The 15,039-nt window shown below is 46.6% G+C and overlaps 1 protein-coding gene across 2 annotated transcripts in view; it reads right to left on the reverse strand.

Moving 5' to 3' along the window:
• Positions 1 to 15,039, reverse strand: part of fstl4 (follistatin-like 4) — a 159,928-nt gene that overhangs the window by 41,205 nt on the left and 103,684 nt on the right. For both annotated transcript variants that reach the window (XM_053846544.1, XM_053846543.1), the window contains exons 5-6: positions 9,250 to 9,440; positions 6,931 to 7,051 (exon numbers count right to left, since the gene is read on the reverse strand). In XM_053846544.1, coding sequence (XP_053702519.1) covers positions 6,931 to 7,051; positions 9,250 to 9,440 — 312 coding nt within the window. The remainder of the gene's footprint in view (positions 1 to 6,930; positions 7,052 to 9,249; positions 9,441 to 15,039) is intronic.

Consider the following 15,039-nt stretch of genomic DNA (forward strand, 5'->3'; position numbering starts at 1 on the left):
AACAGTTGCCTGCTGACCGGGTGGGTGGAGAAGTAATAAGCCAGGGCGCACGAAAAATTAAACCACAAATGCAAATTGTTATATTTAAAAATCAGCACATGCAACTCCAGAGGTTTGGTCAACACAGTTGAGGTTTAACAGTGAGGCGAAACCATCTGGTTTGACATGAGTGAGTCCAGGATGAGTGGAGCCTTTGACCAGACGCTGCGCAGAAATGATCGCATTCAAAATATCGTCTCTTTCAGACGCACAATTACGGAAGAAAAGCCAGCACTGCAGCAAAAAAATCCATGTCCAATCCCCTGCAGCCGCTTCACCTGCTCGTGCAGCGGAGCTCGCTCTCGGTAATTTCCACGGAATATAAGGACTTGGCAGAAAGCCCTTAATACACCGCCGCAATTAGCAGAGAAGGTCCTGCAAACCACAAGGAGGCATCAGGAAGGACTTGCGGCGCGGAGGAGATGATGAGAAGGAAGGCTGACAAAAGGAAAAATCTTCCAGGAGCTTGTGTGGTTGCTGTACGGCAAACAGGAAATGGAAAGGCTGCTGCTGTTTGATGCTTTTAAGAGCGTCAGGAGGTCTCTTGAACCACAATCCTCAGAATTTGTGCTGCTGAAGAGGCAACAGGAGCATGTGACAAGCCTCGGGGAAGAACGACAGAGACGGGTGGCGCTTCAGCAGTGATTCTACTCTGTCAACTTTTCACCATCACAGTCTGTTGTGGTGGCGGCGACCCTCGCCGCCCGACTCAAACCCCTTGAAACTTCACTCACAACCTCACATCGACTTCGCCTCCTTTTCCCAAGTCATGCCTCCCACCTCTCAGACCGAAATGAGTCACAGCTCCTCTGTTCCCCAGCGACTGTCCTCCTCTTCTGTTGACGTCTGCTGTGAGTTCACGCCAATGTTTTGGCTCAGCGGCATCACCTCAGGTGACTCACTCTGGTGAAGCAGGTTGTAGCAGTACCAGCCCGCCTTCATCTCTTATGGGTGATGGAGGTCCCAGTCAGAAGCTGGGAGAAATTTCCACCACACCGACGTCGCAATCCAAGATGGCTTCCACGGGCGTAAACAACAAGCAGAAGTTCAGACTACACATGCTTGAGAATAGGACGTCGCCATCTTCTTTTCCGACCTCAACAACTGGAACGCACTGAACTTGACGTCTTTCCCAGGACGCACTTCCAACTTCTGAGATAACTGAAACACAGGATTCGATCTGGGGTCTAGTGCTGTCCAAGAGGACACCTTCTCTCAATGGTGCTTTTTTTCAGCTGACAGCTGATTGGTTAACCAGTGTGCGCTTGTTAGGTCCAACCGAACAAGAGCGCTCTCATTTAAATAAGATAAAAGAGCCACTGTGGCTTCACAACAACCTGCCAAGAAGCTGGTTGCTAGGCGACAGAAACAAGAGCAGTGAAGGTGTTTGGAGGTCTTTAACCTGAGCATGTGCTGGGAACTGCCCTGATAACTTTCCCCCGGCGACAGGAGCTACAGCACGCTCAGATTTAGTGACATTTGTGGGGACAGAAAAAAACAAACATCTGAACTCTGACAAATAAAAGTGTAGCATTTGTTGTTCCGTCTGTCCTTGCTGGTGTGTGTGTCTGTTTGTGCGTGTTGAATGAGGACAAACAACAGCAAAAACACTATGAACACGGTTACTACTTCTGGGGTTTGCAGTGTCCTCATAAACCCACAGACTGGTTCCAAACCAAAGTGGAATCTCACCCTGACTTGGGACTGTGATCTGACCATCTGGTCCCCGGCACCGCTCCACAGACTCCCACCAGGAGGACCAACCTTGATGGATATCATTACGGGCCAGACTCTGCACTTCGGATTATTTAGCACCACAAATCCTTTGGACATCAGGTGATCGTTTTGTGGTTGGCACAAACTGTTCCCACCACATCGTGTCAAAATACGAGGTGCAACTTATCACAGAACTAGGTCATGGGTTCAGAACTTTCCTCATCGGTTTCATCTCCATATCAAACTCGAAAAACACACAGGGAAACAAGGCTGGTTGACCATGAATGCACGACCTCACTTGAGGACCACCTGGATCCACTTTAATATCTGTTACTGCGTTTCACATAAAAGTCGGTGGAGCGGTGAGTCACCTTCACCTTCTTCTGCCGCTTATCCAGAGTCGGGTCGCTTAGGCAGCATTCGGAGCAAGGAAGCCCAAACTTCCTGATCTGCACAAACCTCCTCCAGCGAGTCCTGGGTCTTCCCCGGGGTCTCCTCCCGGTAGGACATGCCCAGAACACCTCCCCAGGGAGGCGTCCAGGGGGCATCCGGACCAGATGCCTGAGCCACCTCAGCTGGTTCCTCTCAATGTGGAGGAGCAGCGGCTCCACCCCGAGCTCCTCCCGGATGACCAAACTCCTCACCCTATCTCTAAGGGTGCACCCAGCCACCCTGCGGAGGAAACTCATCTCAGCCGCTTGTATCCGTGATCTCATCCTTTCGGTCATGACCCAAAGCTCGTGACCATAGGTGAGGGTGGGAACGTAGATCGATCGGTAAATCCAGAGCTTCGTCTTGTGACTCAGCGCCCTCTTCACCACGACGGTCCGATACACCGACCGCATCACTGCTGCCGCTGCACCAACCCGTCTATCAATCTCACGCTACCCTTTCCCCTCACTCGAGAACAGGATCCCGAGATACTTAAACTCCACCACTTGGGGCAAGAACTCTTATTCCGGTGGAGAACTATGGCCTCAGACTTGGAGGTGCTGATCCTCATCCTGGCCGCTTCACACTCGGCTGCAAACCGCCCCAGTGCATGCTGTAGGTCCCGGTCCGATGAGGCCAGCAGAACAACATCGTCCGCAAATAGCAGAGATGAAATTCTGTGGTTCCCGAACCGGATCCCCTCCGACCCCTGGTGCGCCTAGAAATTCTGTCCATAAAAGTAATGAACAAAACCGGTGACAAAGGGCATGGAGCGGTGAGTGCTAATTGAAATGAAGCGTCAGATTCTAGTCGATGCAAAGGCCTTAATATGGGGACCTTTGTGGTGTTCTGCCGTATCTGAGGAGCGGCATTATGGTGTTTTGAGCGTGGCGCCTGAGGACCCTGGTGGCATCTCACATAGAAGCAGAGAGATCGGTTCTTCAGAGGCAACTTGCAGAGCAATAACCAATCAGAGCGCAGATCCTATTGTGATGCGGATTCGCCTGGCGCCAGAGTGTAGCACCAGTGACGCCAGAATGAAGCAGTGAATCCGCCCTTGGTGTGAACGCAGCTTTCGAACCTGAGCAGACAAGTGAAATCTCACACTCAAGCTGGTAATTCAGGTTGATTTCCATGTCTTCTTCTTCAGAACCAAGACCAGATGGAACGCCAGCAGAATGAAGTGGTGAGGCACGCCGATGATTTTCCTACGACCAGACAGCGGTTGACGTTGAGAGCATAATGCGCCATTCTTTTCCACGCTTGTTATTCTCCTCCGCTGTCTTTCTTTTCTTCCTCCCATCTCGTACTAATTACGCCAACCTGCTGAGCCAGCGCACCAGACCGGCAGATACTCAAGTATTTTCCCCAAAAGTTGTAAAAGCAAACGCACGGACACCACAGTGTGAAGCAAGAGGAGACGCCATTTGGAAATGAGCTGGAAGAGTGGGAAGGCAAGTGTGGGGGAGGGAGACGGAGGGCGCCGCTCGACTGCAATACTAGCTGGGTCCTAATTGGATGTTTACCAATGGTTCCGACTGGTTCTGCATTTTTATAATTGGGCCCGCGGCCTTAAAGCACGACATTGCCTCAAAACTCAAATGCCCCGCCGTTTCATGATAAGCCTATGCTAACAAGAGCGTCAACCGACATGGCCATCGGGGAACGAAGGCAGCCATCTACACCACGGTGAAAAAAAAAACGAGAGCTTACCTCACGTTCGGGGGCTCGGACACGTAAATGCCCCTCATATTTTTGGGCTCTGCGGGCCACCGTGACTGTGCTTGGTCAGTGACAAACCTTTAAGCTCAGTTGTTGCTAGCATGCCCAGGAATTGGTCACTAATGTTGCCATTCACCTGGACATACAGTGCTGCAGTTGTAAAGGAGTTATATTTTAGTACTGAAGGAAATCTCACCATAGAGACTTGGGAAATAGCCAGCCTCTCATTCCTCCAGTGCCAAGCGTGACCCGACGATAGAAACGCTAAGCAAAATGTATGAAGGATAAAACAAGTCTTCATCTCACTTTAGCTTCTCACCTATTCCTTTGAAAGCTCCCGCTATCATCTGGCATTCTCTGTGAAGGCGTCCTGCTGCTTTCTTCTCACCTCGCTTCAGTCTTCTAGTGTTTTCCTCTTTTACTTCTCTGTTGTTGTTTTGCCAATTTGCTAGCTCAGTGACCGGGACTTGGGTCTTGAGGATTAAATGAAATATATCAATTCACGGCGGGAACCTTCGCAGCAGACCTCTGGGACGTAACGCTGCATTTCTGACCTCAGGCTCGTCCCGGCGGTTTGAGGAGGCGTCTGTGGGGAGGTGTCCGTCGGCTGAAGAAATTACACACCTTCGGGGGAGCCGAGTTTCTTTGTGTCCATTTCAATCGGTAAACACTGGACAGACACGAAGAAAAACAGCCGCCTGCTGTGTTTACAAAATGCAATCAAGGTGCAGAAACTTTGTCTTTTCAAGGGATGGAACAATCTAAAAAGGAGCAAACAGAAACATCGCACAAAACAAAATCAGACAATAGAATTTCACAGGAACTTTTCCCGACGAAGCCATTGAAGCTTCGATAATTAAATATCAACTTTGTAGAGCACATATCAGAACACATTCACTCGCGGTGAAACAGGAACATCAAGCGCTGCAAACCTTCAAGAAGAACGAGTGATCAATCTTTTGTTGTGTTGTGGTCTTATCTGGCGATGGAAGTGGGGGGGACACAGCAACTTGGACTGGGACTGAGGAAGTGACCCAACCAGTGTGACTCATGTTTGCCAACAAGGAGTTCAGATGTCCAACCGGGATGCTAAAACAACTCAACAGAGCACACTGTAACGTCCTGTGACAGGTCTCCGAGACAGGATCTTTGTAAAGGCAGAGGTTCCCTAGAACATCTGTGCAGTAGCTTCTCCAAAGCACTGTTACGGAGACACTACTACCAATGGTCTACCAGCTACCATGAGCACATGCTAATACAAATCCACTTTCAGGAAGTATCGTGAAACAGTGTTGCAGGGTTGATGAAGCAGTGGCCTTACTTTCAGAGGCCACTAGACGGCGCTCTTGCTCTAGAAATGATGTGAGGATTTATGGAATTTGTTGTTGAAGTCCAAACGTTTTGCAGCAGACAGCGCCATCTGGTGGCCTCTGAAAATCAGGACACTGTTTCATGAAACCTCTACCCATCACTAACCGCAAAGACAGTAACAGGCCTCTTCTATACGCCCTCTGCAGGCCAACCGGAGAAGGCGTTTCAACTTACTGACACTGGCCTCGGAGACAAAATGTGCAGGAACAGATGCTTCTTTCTGCCACGAGAAGGTGAAGGACACTCGCTTGATGGGCAGTTACAGGGTTGAAAGAAGAGAGAAGAGAGAGACGGAAACAAACTGGCTTTGGATTAAGAGGCTCAAACAAAGAAAAGCATTTACAGATGCTTCAGTAAATGTGAATTTTGTTGAGGCTAGTCAGGGTTTTTGTGTGGTGGAGTTTGACACGCCTCCTATAAAGTGACTTAATATCAACTTTAAACAGTGTTTCACGACTTTTAAAATCGACTCTGTATGACTTTCTAATTCCACATTTCCACCCTGCTAAACACACCTGTGCCTCCTGGCTGCTCTGCCTCCCAGGACGCTCCCATCCAAGCAGAACACCCTCACACACACACGCACACCAGTTACACGGGAATTTGCACAATTTAACACCATCAACATTCTCCTAAAAACCAGCTGCGGCGCCTAAAAATAATGAGTCCCTTTTGAATGTGGCTTTCCGCTGGCCAGTTAACCTTCAGCATCGCCTGATCAATAGAGTGTTTTACGAGTCTCACAAAACACCTTGTCAGGCATAAAAGGCACTGACCATCCTGGGCTAAATGCGTGCTAACACGCCGGACGGCACATAAATGCACCCGGGTGCCTCTGCGACGTCCATCTGCAAGGTGAAACTATGGCTGCCGCCAGTGAAAGCAGCCTCCAGGAGAGAGCTGTCAAACTCTGGGATTAACAGTTGCCTGCAACTGGGCGACCGAAAACTGCTGTAGGACTTTCAATAGCTGGAACATGTATGAGTGATTTAATAGTCGACATTATGACAATACTGATGCAGACACAGGCCATGTATTAAGCTACAACAATCACAAAAATCCTCTTGTAATGGCGGCGCCTCCAGCGCATCAAATCCCATGCTTGGAATTCTCCTTACCGTCGCCTCCCGTGTGCTCACCTGCTTTCCTCCGAGCACATTCATTCATTTGTGTTGCACCCTTAGCTCCACTTTACTATCTGTTCCCTTCACATTTTCCAGAGCGGTGCCTCGTACCAGCTGGACTCGCCTCTCCTTCTGGGCTTGTGTGACTTAATGTTCAATGTTCTTTGTTGCTACCTAAACATTCAAACCACATTCACTATAACTGAAGACAAGACACTCACACAATCTTTTGTGTTGGATTCAGGGCGCACAGCCACTCTGAATGCACCCATTACACGATGACACGGGTCGTGATCATCAATTGGAGTGTTCTTTGCGGACTCTCGTCGGTGACTCAACCCAAAGCCCAGCGGTTATTAAGTCTGTTCCAGATGCCGTAAAGAGTCTGGGCACGTGGAGTAATTACCCTGCATGGATCATTGTTATCCTCCTGGCTCACGCTGAGGGGCTAAACGGTCGGCGGGGTCACCAGGTTCTAAACCTCTTTCACAGCTTTCCACCAAACCAAGAGCACCAGTGGACTTACGGAAGGCCGTGTAGAACTCGTGAAGGGTGAGGTGTCCGTCGTTGTTGTAGTCGTCGTAACGCAGCAGGTCCTGCATGGTGCACTCCAGCAGACTCTCCTCCAAATGTTCCTTCATCGATATCTGAAAAAAAAGAAAGAAAAATCGGAACAGGTTTGACGAGTAGATGACAGTCTTTGCAACCTATCTGCCGAAAAGCTTTTACTAAAGATATCTGGACCTGTCGGAGTGAAGGGAACTAGAAGGTCACTTTTTGGAGAGGCGATCGCAAACATGTTCTTCAATAAAAGAAGTGTACGCTCTGTTTTATTTCTGTAATTTGGCAGACATTTCTTACTAAGATGTAATCTGTACTTTAAGATAGACAGATAAAAAGGGTCTGCAAATGATCTACATCACAAGAACAGACAAGGATTCAGACAGAAAGTAAAGACCACTGTTCTGCCTCGGCAGAATTGGAGATGACGTGGTTATAAAGCCAGTACAAACTTGAGGGGGAAAAGCAGCACCAAAAACAAGAATTGAAACAGACTTTGTCGCCAACGCACCAAGCGAATATTATGTTTTTATCTGTAATAAATATGTTTTTTCGCAGAAAATAATACCTAGTATGACTGGAATACTGCACTTTGAGAGTGTCTCAGTCGTACAAGCCATTTGAGCAGAAAGCAATCGATGAGTTGTTGAGTCCAGCTTGTGTTGAAATTGCACTTCCAACTTTATATCTTTGAGAAAATACTTTGCTTTTAAAGGGAACCCAAGCTGCCTCTTTCTATTCTGACCCAGCCTCACAAGCCTACACAGTAGCTTTGGTACTGTACATGAAGGTGGCTGCCTCACTGAAACATGGGGAAAAAAATCACCTATTATTGGACTCCAAAATTGGACCAAGATCTCCGGTAATATCAGTTTCCGACAACCCCATGATCCCAGCATTACATTCCTCAACAACTGATCAAAAATATGTGGAAGATGAAAAAACTGAGCAAAAAAACGCTATCAGATACTTTAGTGGAGTTCCGACTTCGCATCCCTCACTCCCAGATTGTGGTCAGAACATACTTTTTTGCTGTACTAGAATTTTTTTTTTTTAAATTTCAGGCAAGTTGATGCGCTTGAAGTCTTTTCTGTTACAGACAAAAACTATTTTAACAAAGTTATTCTTTATTGTAAGTTGATCTATGTTACTTCTTTCTTCATTTTCTTTTCTTTAATATTAACAAGGATACAATGTTATGCAGTGATGTACTGAATAAATAATTTTATAGATAAATGATAGCATTTACAGAGACAGAGTCGAGTTGGGGGGTCTTCTTCCTGGAGGGGGCGCAACAGAAAATAATTGAGAAGCACTGCTCAACACTGTCTTGTCTCCTGGGATTTGAACCAGCAACTTTCCACTCTCTGCTCAGTCATCATTCCTCCACAATCCAATACACAACCAGTTTCTAAAACACAGGGAAGAGAGCAGTTCTCCTTTAAATTCAGTCATGTTGCAAACAGTTTGTTGAAGTTGGCTTCCGCCACAGTTTAACAGTAGCTGCAACACAAGTAGGAGAAACTGTCAATTTTCTCGCCCTGAAAGTGGGTTTCACGAATTGAAACCAAAGCTGTTTTCAGTGAGCAAATTTGAAAAAAAAACCCATGGAAACACTTAGCAAAAGTAAAGGGATCAATAAACCCCTCATCGAAAGCCTGTCTTGTTATTTTCCGCGAAACAGTTCAAGAGCAGACAGCGATGAAAACTCCTGCTGCTGACGGTTTAATTCCTCCAGCTGTTATTTCTAATATAAGCTCTTTGCTTAATCATCTTCCCAAATCGATTTCGTACAGAGCTGCACGTGTGACACGGCAGATTAAGGGATGCGACAAACTTTTTTTCTCTGCTCCATTCGCTGCCTCCAGCAGCATGACGCCATGTGTCGGCTGACGCACTCTGATCTCACCTTGGGCGCTCCGCTGAAAGTGTTTGAAACCCTCAAATCCCGTCTGCAACTTTCAGGTGGTCTCAGCTGGGACGGATGAAAAGCTTAGGAGCCTTAGAAGGCTTCACAGAGGACGACTGATGTGCGGATTATGTCACGAGACTAAATTAAGTTGGAAGAAAAACTCGAGACCTGGAGTCTCAAAATAACGTTCAATAAAAACGTTCTCGGTTTATTTGCTAGTTTAGTCCGTGAAGTTGACTAGATGCACGTGAGGGTGGTGCAGAACACTGGTGAGAGAGAGAGACTGGTGAGATGGACAGTGATGTTTGCGGATGATATAGGGATTTGTGATGAGAGAAATGCTTTTATTTTTATATATTCCGGAGGCAGTACCTTTTCCAGCTCCTCGCTGACCAGCCGTCCATCCAGGTTCACATCCAGGTACTTGAACATGGTGTCCACCAGCGCCCTCTTCTCCTCCATGTCCCTCTGCTTGCTCTGCTCCCCCTCGCGGTCCACTCTCGGTTTCATATCCAGAAGCAGGTTCTTCAGGCGGTTGTACTCTGACATGGTGCAGGCATTTCCTGAAGGAGAACAAGAATGTTACTACGCCTGGAGCTTCCATGACTACAACATGTATTACACCTCTATTAGGGAGTGTTGGAAAGAACCTCACGATAGAATTCAGGTCATCAGTTAACTTTCAGACAGAGGGAGGAAACCGGAGTTCATGCCGACTAAAGAATGAGACACTGGAATTCAAATCAAATGCCAGTCAAAGTTACTCTCACCATGAAAAACAGTTGCCCAGAAGTCAAAAGCTGGTCGTCCAGTATTGTGAGATACATTTCCTCAAAGAAGAAACTTCACACTCGCAGCACTTTTTTCAAAATGAGCCACAACTGTGAGAAGGACGAAGCCTAATAAATCCAGTCGCTGGCCCCCTGTTTTCCGTCACTCACGGTGAAACCTCGCGTTACACCTGGATGCTGCAGCAAGTGCTGTTCTTTCCGCACCACAATGTCCTTTTTTTTTTCAGATAGTGCTGAGCACAGCAGCTGCGGCAGAGGCAGTGAAATATCTGTCTGTATTACAGCGCGACCAGCCTCGACTGCAACACTCTTTTATTGTTCTGGAGGGACGAGGACTTTCTTTATTGGCTGTTAGAAATGTTGGCTCCTTAGGTGAGTGATCCGGAGCCGGCGCCTGATGTCCCTGAAATGTAGTTTCTCCCAGGCAGGGGGAGTGGGGGGGGGGGAGGTTTGTGAGTTCCCATTTCATGGTGTCAAGACAGGGAAAACAAACAGCGGCTGCTCTTCCAGTTTATTATTCATAAAATTGAATCCATATTTTGTGCTTATTTAAGACGTACTCACAACAACGGACAATAACTTCTGTAGGATTTTGGACAGGGGGAGTAAACCTGAGTGCCTAGAGGAAACCCAAAGAAGCCGCCCACGTCCTCAACAGCCTTTCTCAGTTGGTTATCGTGCCGTGTTTTCTTCCACAGTCGCGGAAATCGAAATGCTCAATCTCTCAGTCTTCTGTCAAACACTGCAGGAACAATTTGTCAGAGTTTCTAAGAGCACAAGCTGTAAGCGGGACCTCACAATCAGCCGTGAAAAGATCAAAATACCACCTTTCCTTTGTGTCTGGGAGAAGATGTTGAAGGTGAGGGAACTGTGTCATTGTGTTCTTGCGAGTATTGGTGGGTCTGGCTGACCCACTTTATTTTAACAGTTTTAAGTGAAAAAAAAAATCTGAAATAAAGCAGTTTTTTCTGGTGAAATTAAAGGACACGGAGTACTTGAAGGTGTGTAACCTCCATCTGGTTTTGCCCTGGTTCCGTCGCAAATTGTTGCCTCACTGTTTAATACTGAGCTTGTACTGGGGGGGTTTGACTGCTGGTGGGTCCCAGGTGGGTCAATCGGTCGGTCCCTAGATGAGCCCCACCTCAGGTGACCTTCTTTGGAACTGACTCATCCCAAAACCGAGTGCGCCATACATGCGGACCACTTGGGTGGTCAGGGATGGCAAGTCCTCTCAGAGGAGTCAGATTCAGTCAGATGTGGCCAAGCTACACCGAGCATGGTTCCTTTCTGAAGGAAAATAAAATAATAACATAAATAAATAATAAAATAATAGGAAATAAAAATTTCCTCGGCCGCCAGACTGTTGAATTCGTGAACAGCCTTTTTATTTTATTTTATTTTATTTTATTTTATTTTATTTTATTTTATTTTATTTTATTCCAAAGCACCTTCCTAGTTGGTGGGATCCCCACTGACCATGGCAATAAAGCTGATTCTGATTCTGACTCTGAAGATATGTGCTGCTTCTATGACTTGCCCCGCAGCACTGCAGCGAAGTCTTCATTCCCCTCACTGCATTTTAAACCATGATCATGCGAGTAAAAACCCATTAACGTCCCCAGCATTCACAGTAGCCTCGGAATCCTTTGCAAAATAAACTCCATCTCTGCAGGTTTTGTTGTCGGCGCTGAAAAAGTGGTTGCATGTATGTGTAGGTGAAAAATGAGATCAGTGGAAGGAGAAGGAATCTCAGCGGCGGAACCTTCCCGCGATGCCCCGCAGGAGCGAAAAGTGCTTTTCGGTTAAATTAATGTCTGGCTGACCTCCACTGGCCGGAATCTTGGGATTATTTACCCGCGTACCGCCAGGGCTCTGCTAATAAGTGACGGAGCTACCGTCCAGATAATTATGAATATGATGGACACCCTTTGGTCCGGGGGCGGGCGGAGGGGGGGGGTGAGGTCTGAGGGAGCAGAACCAATCTTCCTCAGGTGGCACGAGTCACAGGAGAGCTTCATATTGCATAATCGCTGTTGGCAGCTCTTTAAAATCCGCTTACTGCGCGCTTCAGTCTGACCCGCTGCTGAGACTCTCCGCAATCATCCCACTGTATTTGTGTGCCCGGTTCACTCTTATTTGCAAATACTTCCAGCCTATTTTACAAGAATGGAGGCTATTTAGGTCACTCCTTGCTCGAACGTTCCGAGGAAAGTTGAATAAAATGGCTCCCTTAAGAGTCATTATCCATTTCCACAGGAAATGATGAACGCGCTTGTGACAGCCGCACCTCCTTTTTCAGCAAATCGCCTGCCTCACGGAGTCAATGTCTGACAAGTCACCTGTTGTCCGACATCACCTGGCTCTGAAGTCTGAACCGCAACTACGAGAAACGGTAATTCAGCAACCCAGACCTCAAACTTTCATACTTGTACTATCTCCAGCTGCGGTGTTCCTCAGGGTTCAATGTTAGGCCCCTTAGTTTGCCACCTTTACAAACTGGCACCAGGACAAACACATGCAAGCAAGTTTGCTGCCAATAGCCTGATGGCAGTAAATCTAACCAGACCAACAGGTGGATTGTGTAAATGATTAAAAAAAACCTCACCATGCCCTGAAATACTGCATTAGCATTAACTGTAAGAGGCAAAATAAGAAAGATTTGAAACCAGCTAAATTGATCTGTTGGAACTTTTCATCGACACTGGAACCTTTACATAAACTGTCTAAATGAAAAATTCACTTCAATTTGTTGTCTTTTTTTAATTCCGTTGAACTAAATATGGTTTGATTTACATTTAAGCCACCAATATTTTTGATCGGCTTTATTTATCTATTGACATTTTGGGTTGTTGTAGACTTTCGTTTTATGGATGTTAAAAAAGAAAGTGCTTTTGTACACACAAAAAACATAGTTACTCATTCAAAACACACTGCAAAAACTTAAACTCTAAATTGCTCAGCGGCAAGAGAGCCGTGTGATGGGCTGGCGTCCTGTCCAGGGTGTCCCTGGCCTCTCGCTGCCAAGTAGCTGGGATAGATTCCAACAGTAATTGGAGAGTTCCAACCTTCACTAAGCAGTTCACTGTCACCCTGTTGTCATTTTTATTATTATTATTACTTTATTTAAACACATATAATTTTCCCACCTTTTGTTTATCTTTATGATTGAATGCTTTTTTGGCATTGTAAATGTTGTTGATAGCAATTACGCCAAGGGAACAGCAGGTGTCAGTAGTGCTCTGGAACTTTTTTACATATGCCGACAATCGCATGAAGTTCTTGGTGGAGGTAGCTCATTTTTCCAGTCAAAAATAAACACATCATGAAGAACCTACAGTCGCATTTTCGGGTAAAATGTATCTGACTGAACCCGTTTCATGAAACGCTGCTATTTGTATTCATTGTTCACGGATTGCACCGTGACCAAGAAGCGAGAAACAAGGAAGCAGAGGGGGGATTTTTCACATTTATCGCACCGATGACAGTGAAAAGTAAAGTAGCTTTTACTCATGAGAAGTAAATAAATATCACTCATCTGCGGCTGCTCTCCTCCGGGAGGCAGTGTTCCTGTCATTTGTCATTTACAGTGCCAAACACCATTAAAGACCAAGTGAAATTGTGTGTTTTAATATATTCAAGTGGCACCTGAGGCAGGTCCAGGGAAACGTCGGAAGGAAATCACATTTTAGGCGCGGTACGTTGATGGAAAGTGGTTGCTCACTACGCAACAAAATGTGTGGCAGAAATGTGAAATGAACGCTGTTTTGTTAGCAGCCAGCGGCAGTGGCTAATGCTATTGGACATCACAGGTAGGAAAATATGCATATTCCACGTCCCTAATTACAGAGGCTCTTCCGCGCACAACGGCGCTTCAGACCTCAATGACGGCGTGAGTCATAATCCCCCTCCAAGTGAGAGCTAGAATATGATGATTCATAGCTTAACGTGACTGCTACATTTCTCAGCCTGATTTAAGACGGCACAACCGGCGTTGTTGAGTCGAGCCAAGTTGCCTGTCAGCTTCCCTCTTCCAGCAGACTGGCTCAGTGTGTGCGCGCCGGGAGCCTTATCACAGTCCGTGCAGCTTGGCAAGGAATAAATGAGAAATACATGCTACACCAACGTTATTGGCAAAGCACTGGAGGAGAAATAGTACAGTTACATTCAACCCTGGCCGCCCGCTGCCATCAAATTGCACATCAGCGCTAAACGCACGGATCTCTGCTCCTCTCTCTCTCTCTCTCTCTGACACACTGAACCACAGTTGCCTCCCCCGCTGAAGAATTGTTTTTGTTTACACCGTCGCGTCTTTCTCACTACAAGTGCAGTGGGCTGCGGGATGAATGGATTTGTGTCAAAGCCTTTCTGTACCACACTGTGGCTTATTAAACTGGAGCTCTGGGTGTCAGTCTGATTACCGTCGACGGAGACTGGAGGTAGCCAGCAGATGTTTTAGGTGTGGACACCAGGGGAGGGGGGGGCGACCCAACCGCTCCTCACTCCATCGTGGACTCTACTCATCCCCACTGTGCACTGTTCCACCTCCTGCCATCCGGCAGACGGTTCCGCAGCATCCGATGCCGAACCACCAGATTCAGGAACAGTTTCGTTCCTGGTGCTGAATGTTAGAAAATAGCTGCAATACTGTTTATTTGTACATCTTCTTGAGCATTTATCTCATATTTATTTATTTTTGGACATATAGTTTTGGGTTTTGGAAACTGGAGGCCTCAGAGCGAAATTCCGTTGCCATAATATAAGTGATATGTTTTTGTGCAATGACAATAAAGAAGGTCTAAGTCTAAGTCATATTGATGTTGGAGAGGTGGACCTTTGCGTCCTACACTGTCTCCAAAGGCAGCTTTCAATGTTGCCTGTCGACGTGTCGGCGTTGGATGTGAATTGAGCAGAGGTTGTCACGGACCATGCCTACAGTCAAATATTTATAACGGTGACAAAACTCCAAAACGTACGTTGCACTAAAAACAAACATCGAGGCAGCGTTACGGGAGGCAGTGGTTGTGAGACCGTTAAATATATCACCGCTGAGACAGAGAATTTTTGCCTTTATTATGTCTTATATTGGGTAAGTAACAGTAACAGTTTCAGGTGATAGTGCACTGCTTGGAACGTAGCCGTTAGCTTTGTGGTATTACGGACAAAATGAGCACAGACAGAAGGTACTGATGAGTCCTGATCTGTAAAGTAACTTTGCGCATAAATGGACCTGAAAGCGCTAACATGACTCCGTCGTACGACGACGTAAAAGTCCACTTTCCCAACTTCAGTATGTTACGTCATGGGTGTGAGGATTTGTTGGTAGGTCAAGTTCAGAGCCAAATGTTTTGTCCAAGATCGAACACATCCGTGC

The sequence above is a fragment of the Synchiropus splendidus genome, chromosome 17, assembly GCF_027744825.2.
Source record: "Synchiropus splendidus isolate RoL2022-P1 chromosome 17, RoL_Sspl_1.0, whole genome shotgun sequence".
Taxonomy (NCBI): domain Eukaryota; kingdom Metazoa; phylum Chordata; class Actinopteri; order Syngnathiformes; family Callionymidae; genus Synchiropus; species Synchiropus splendidus.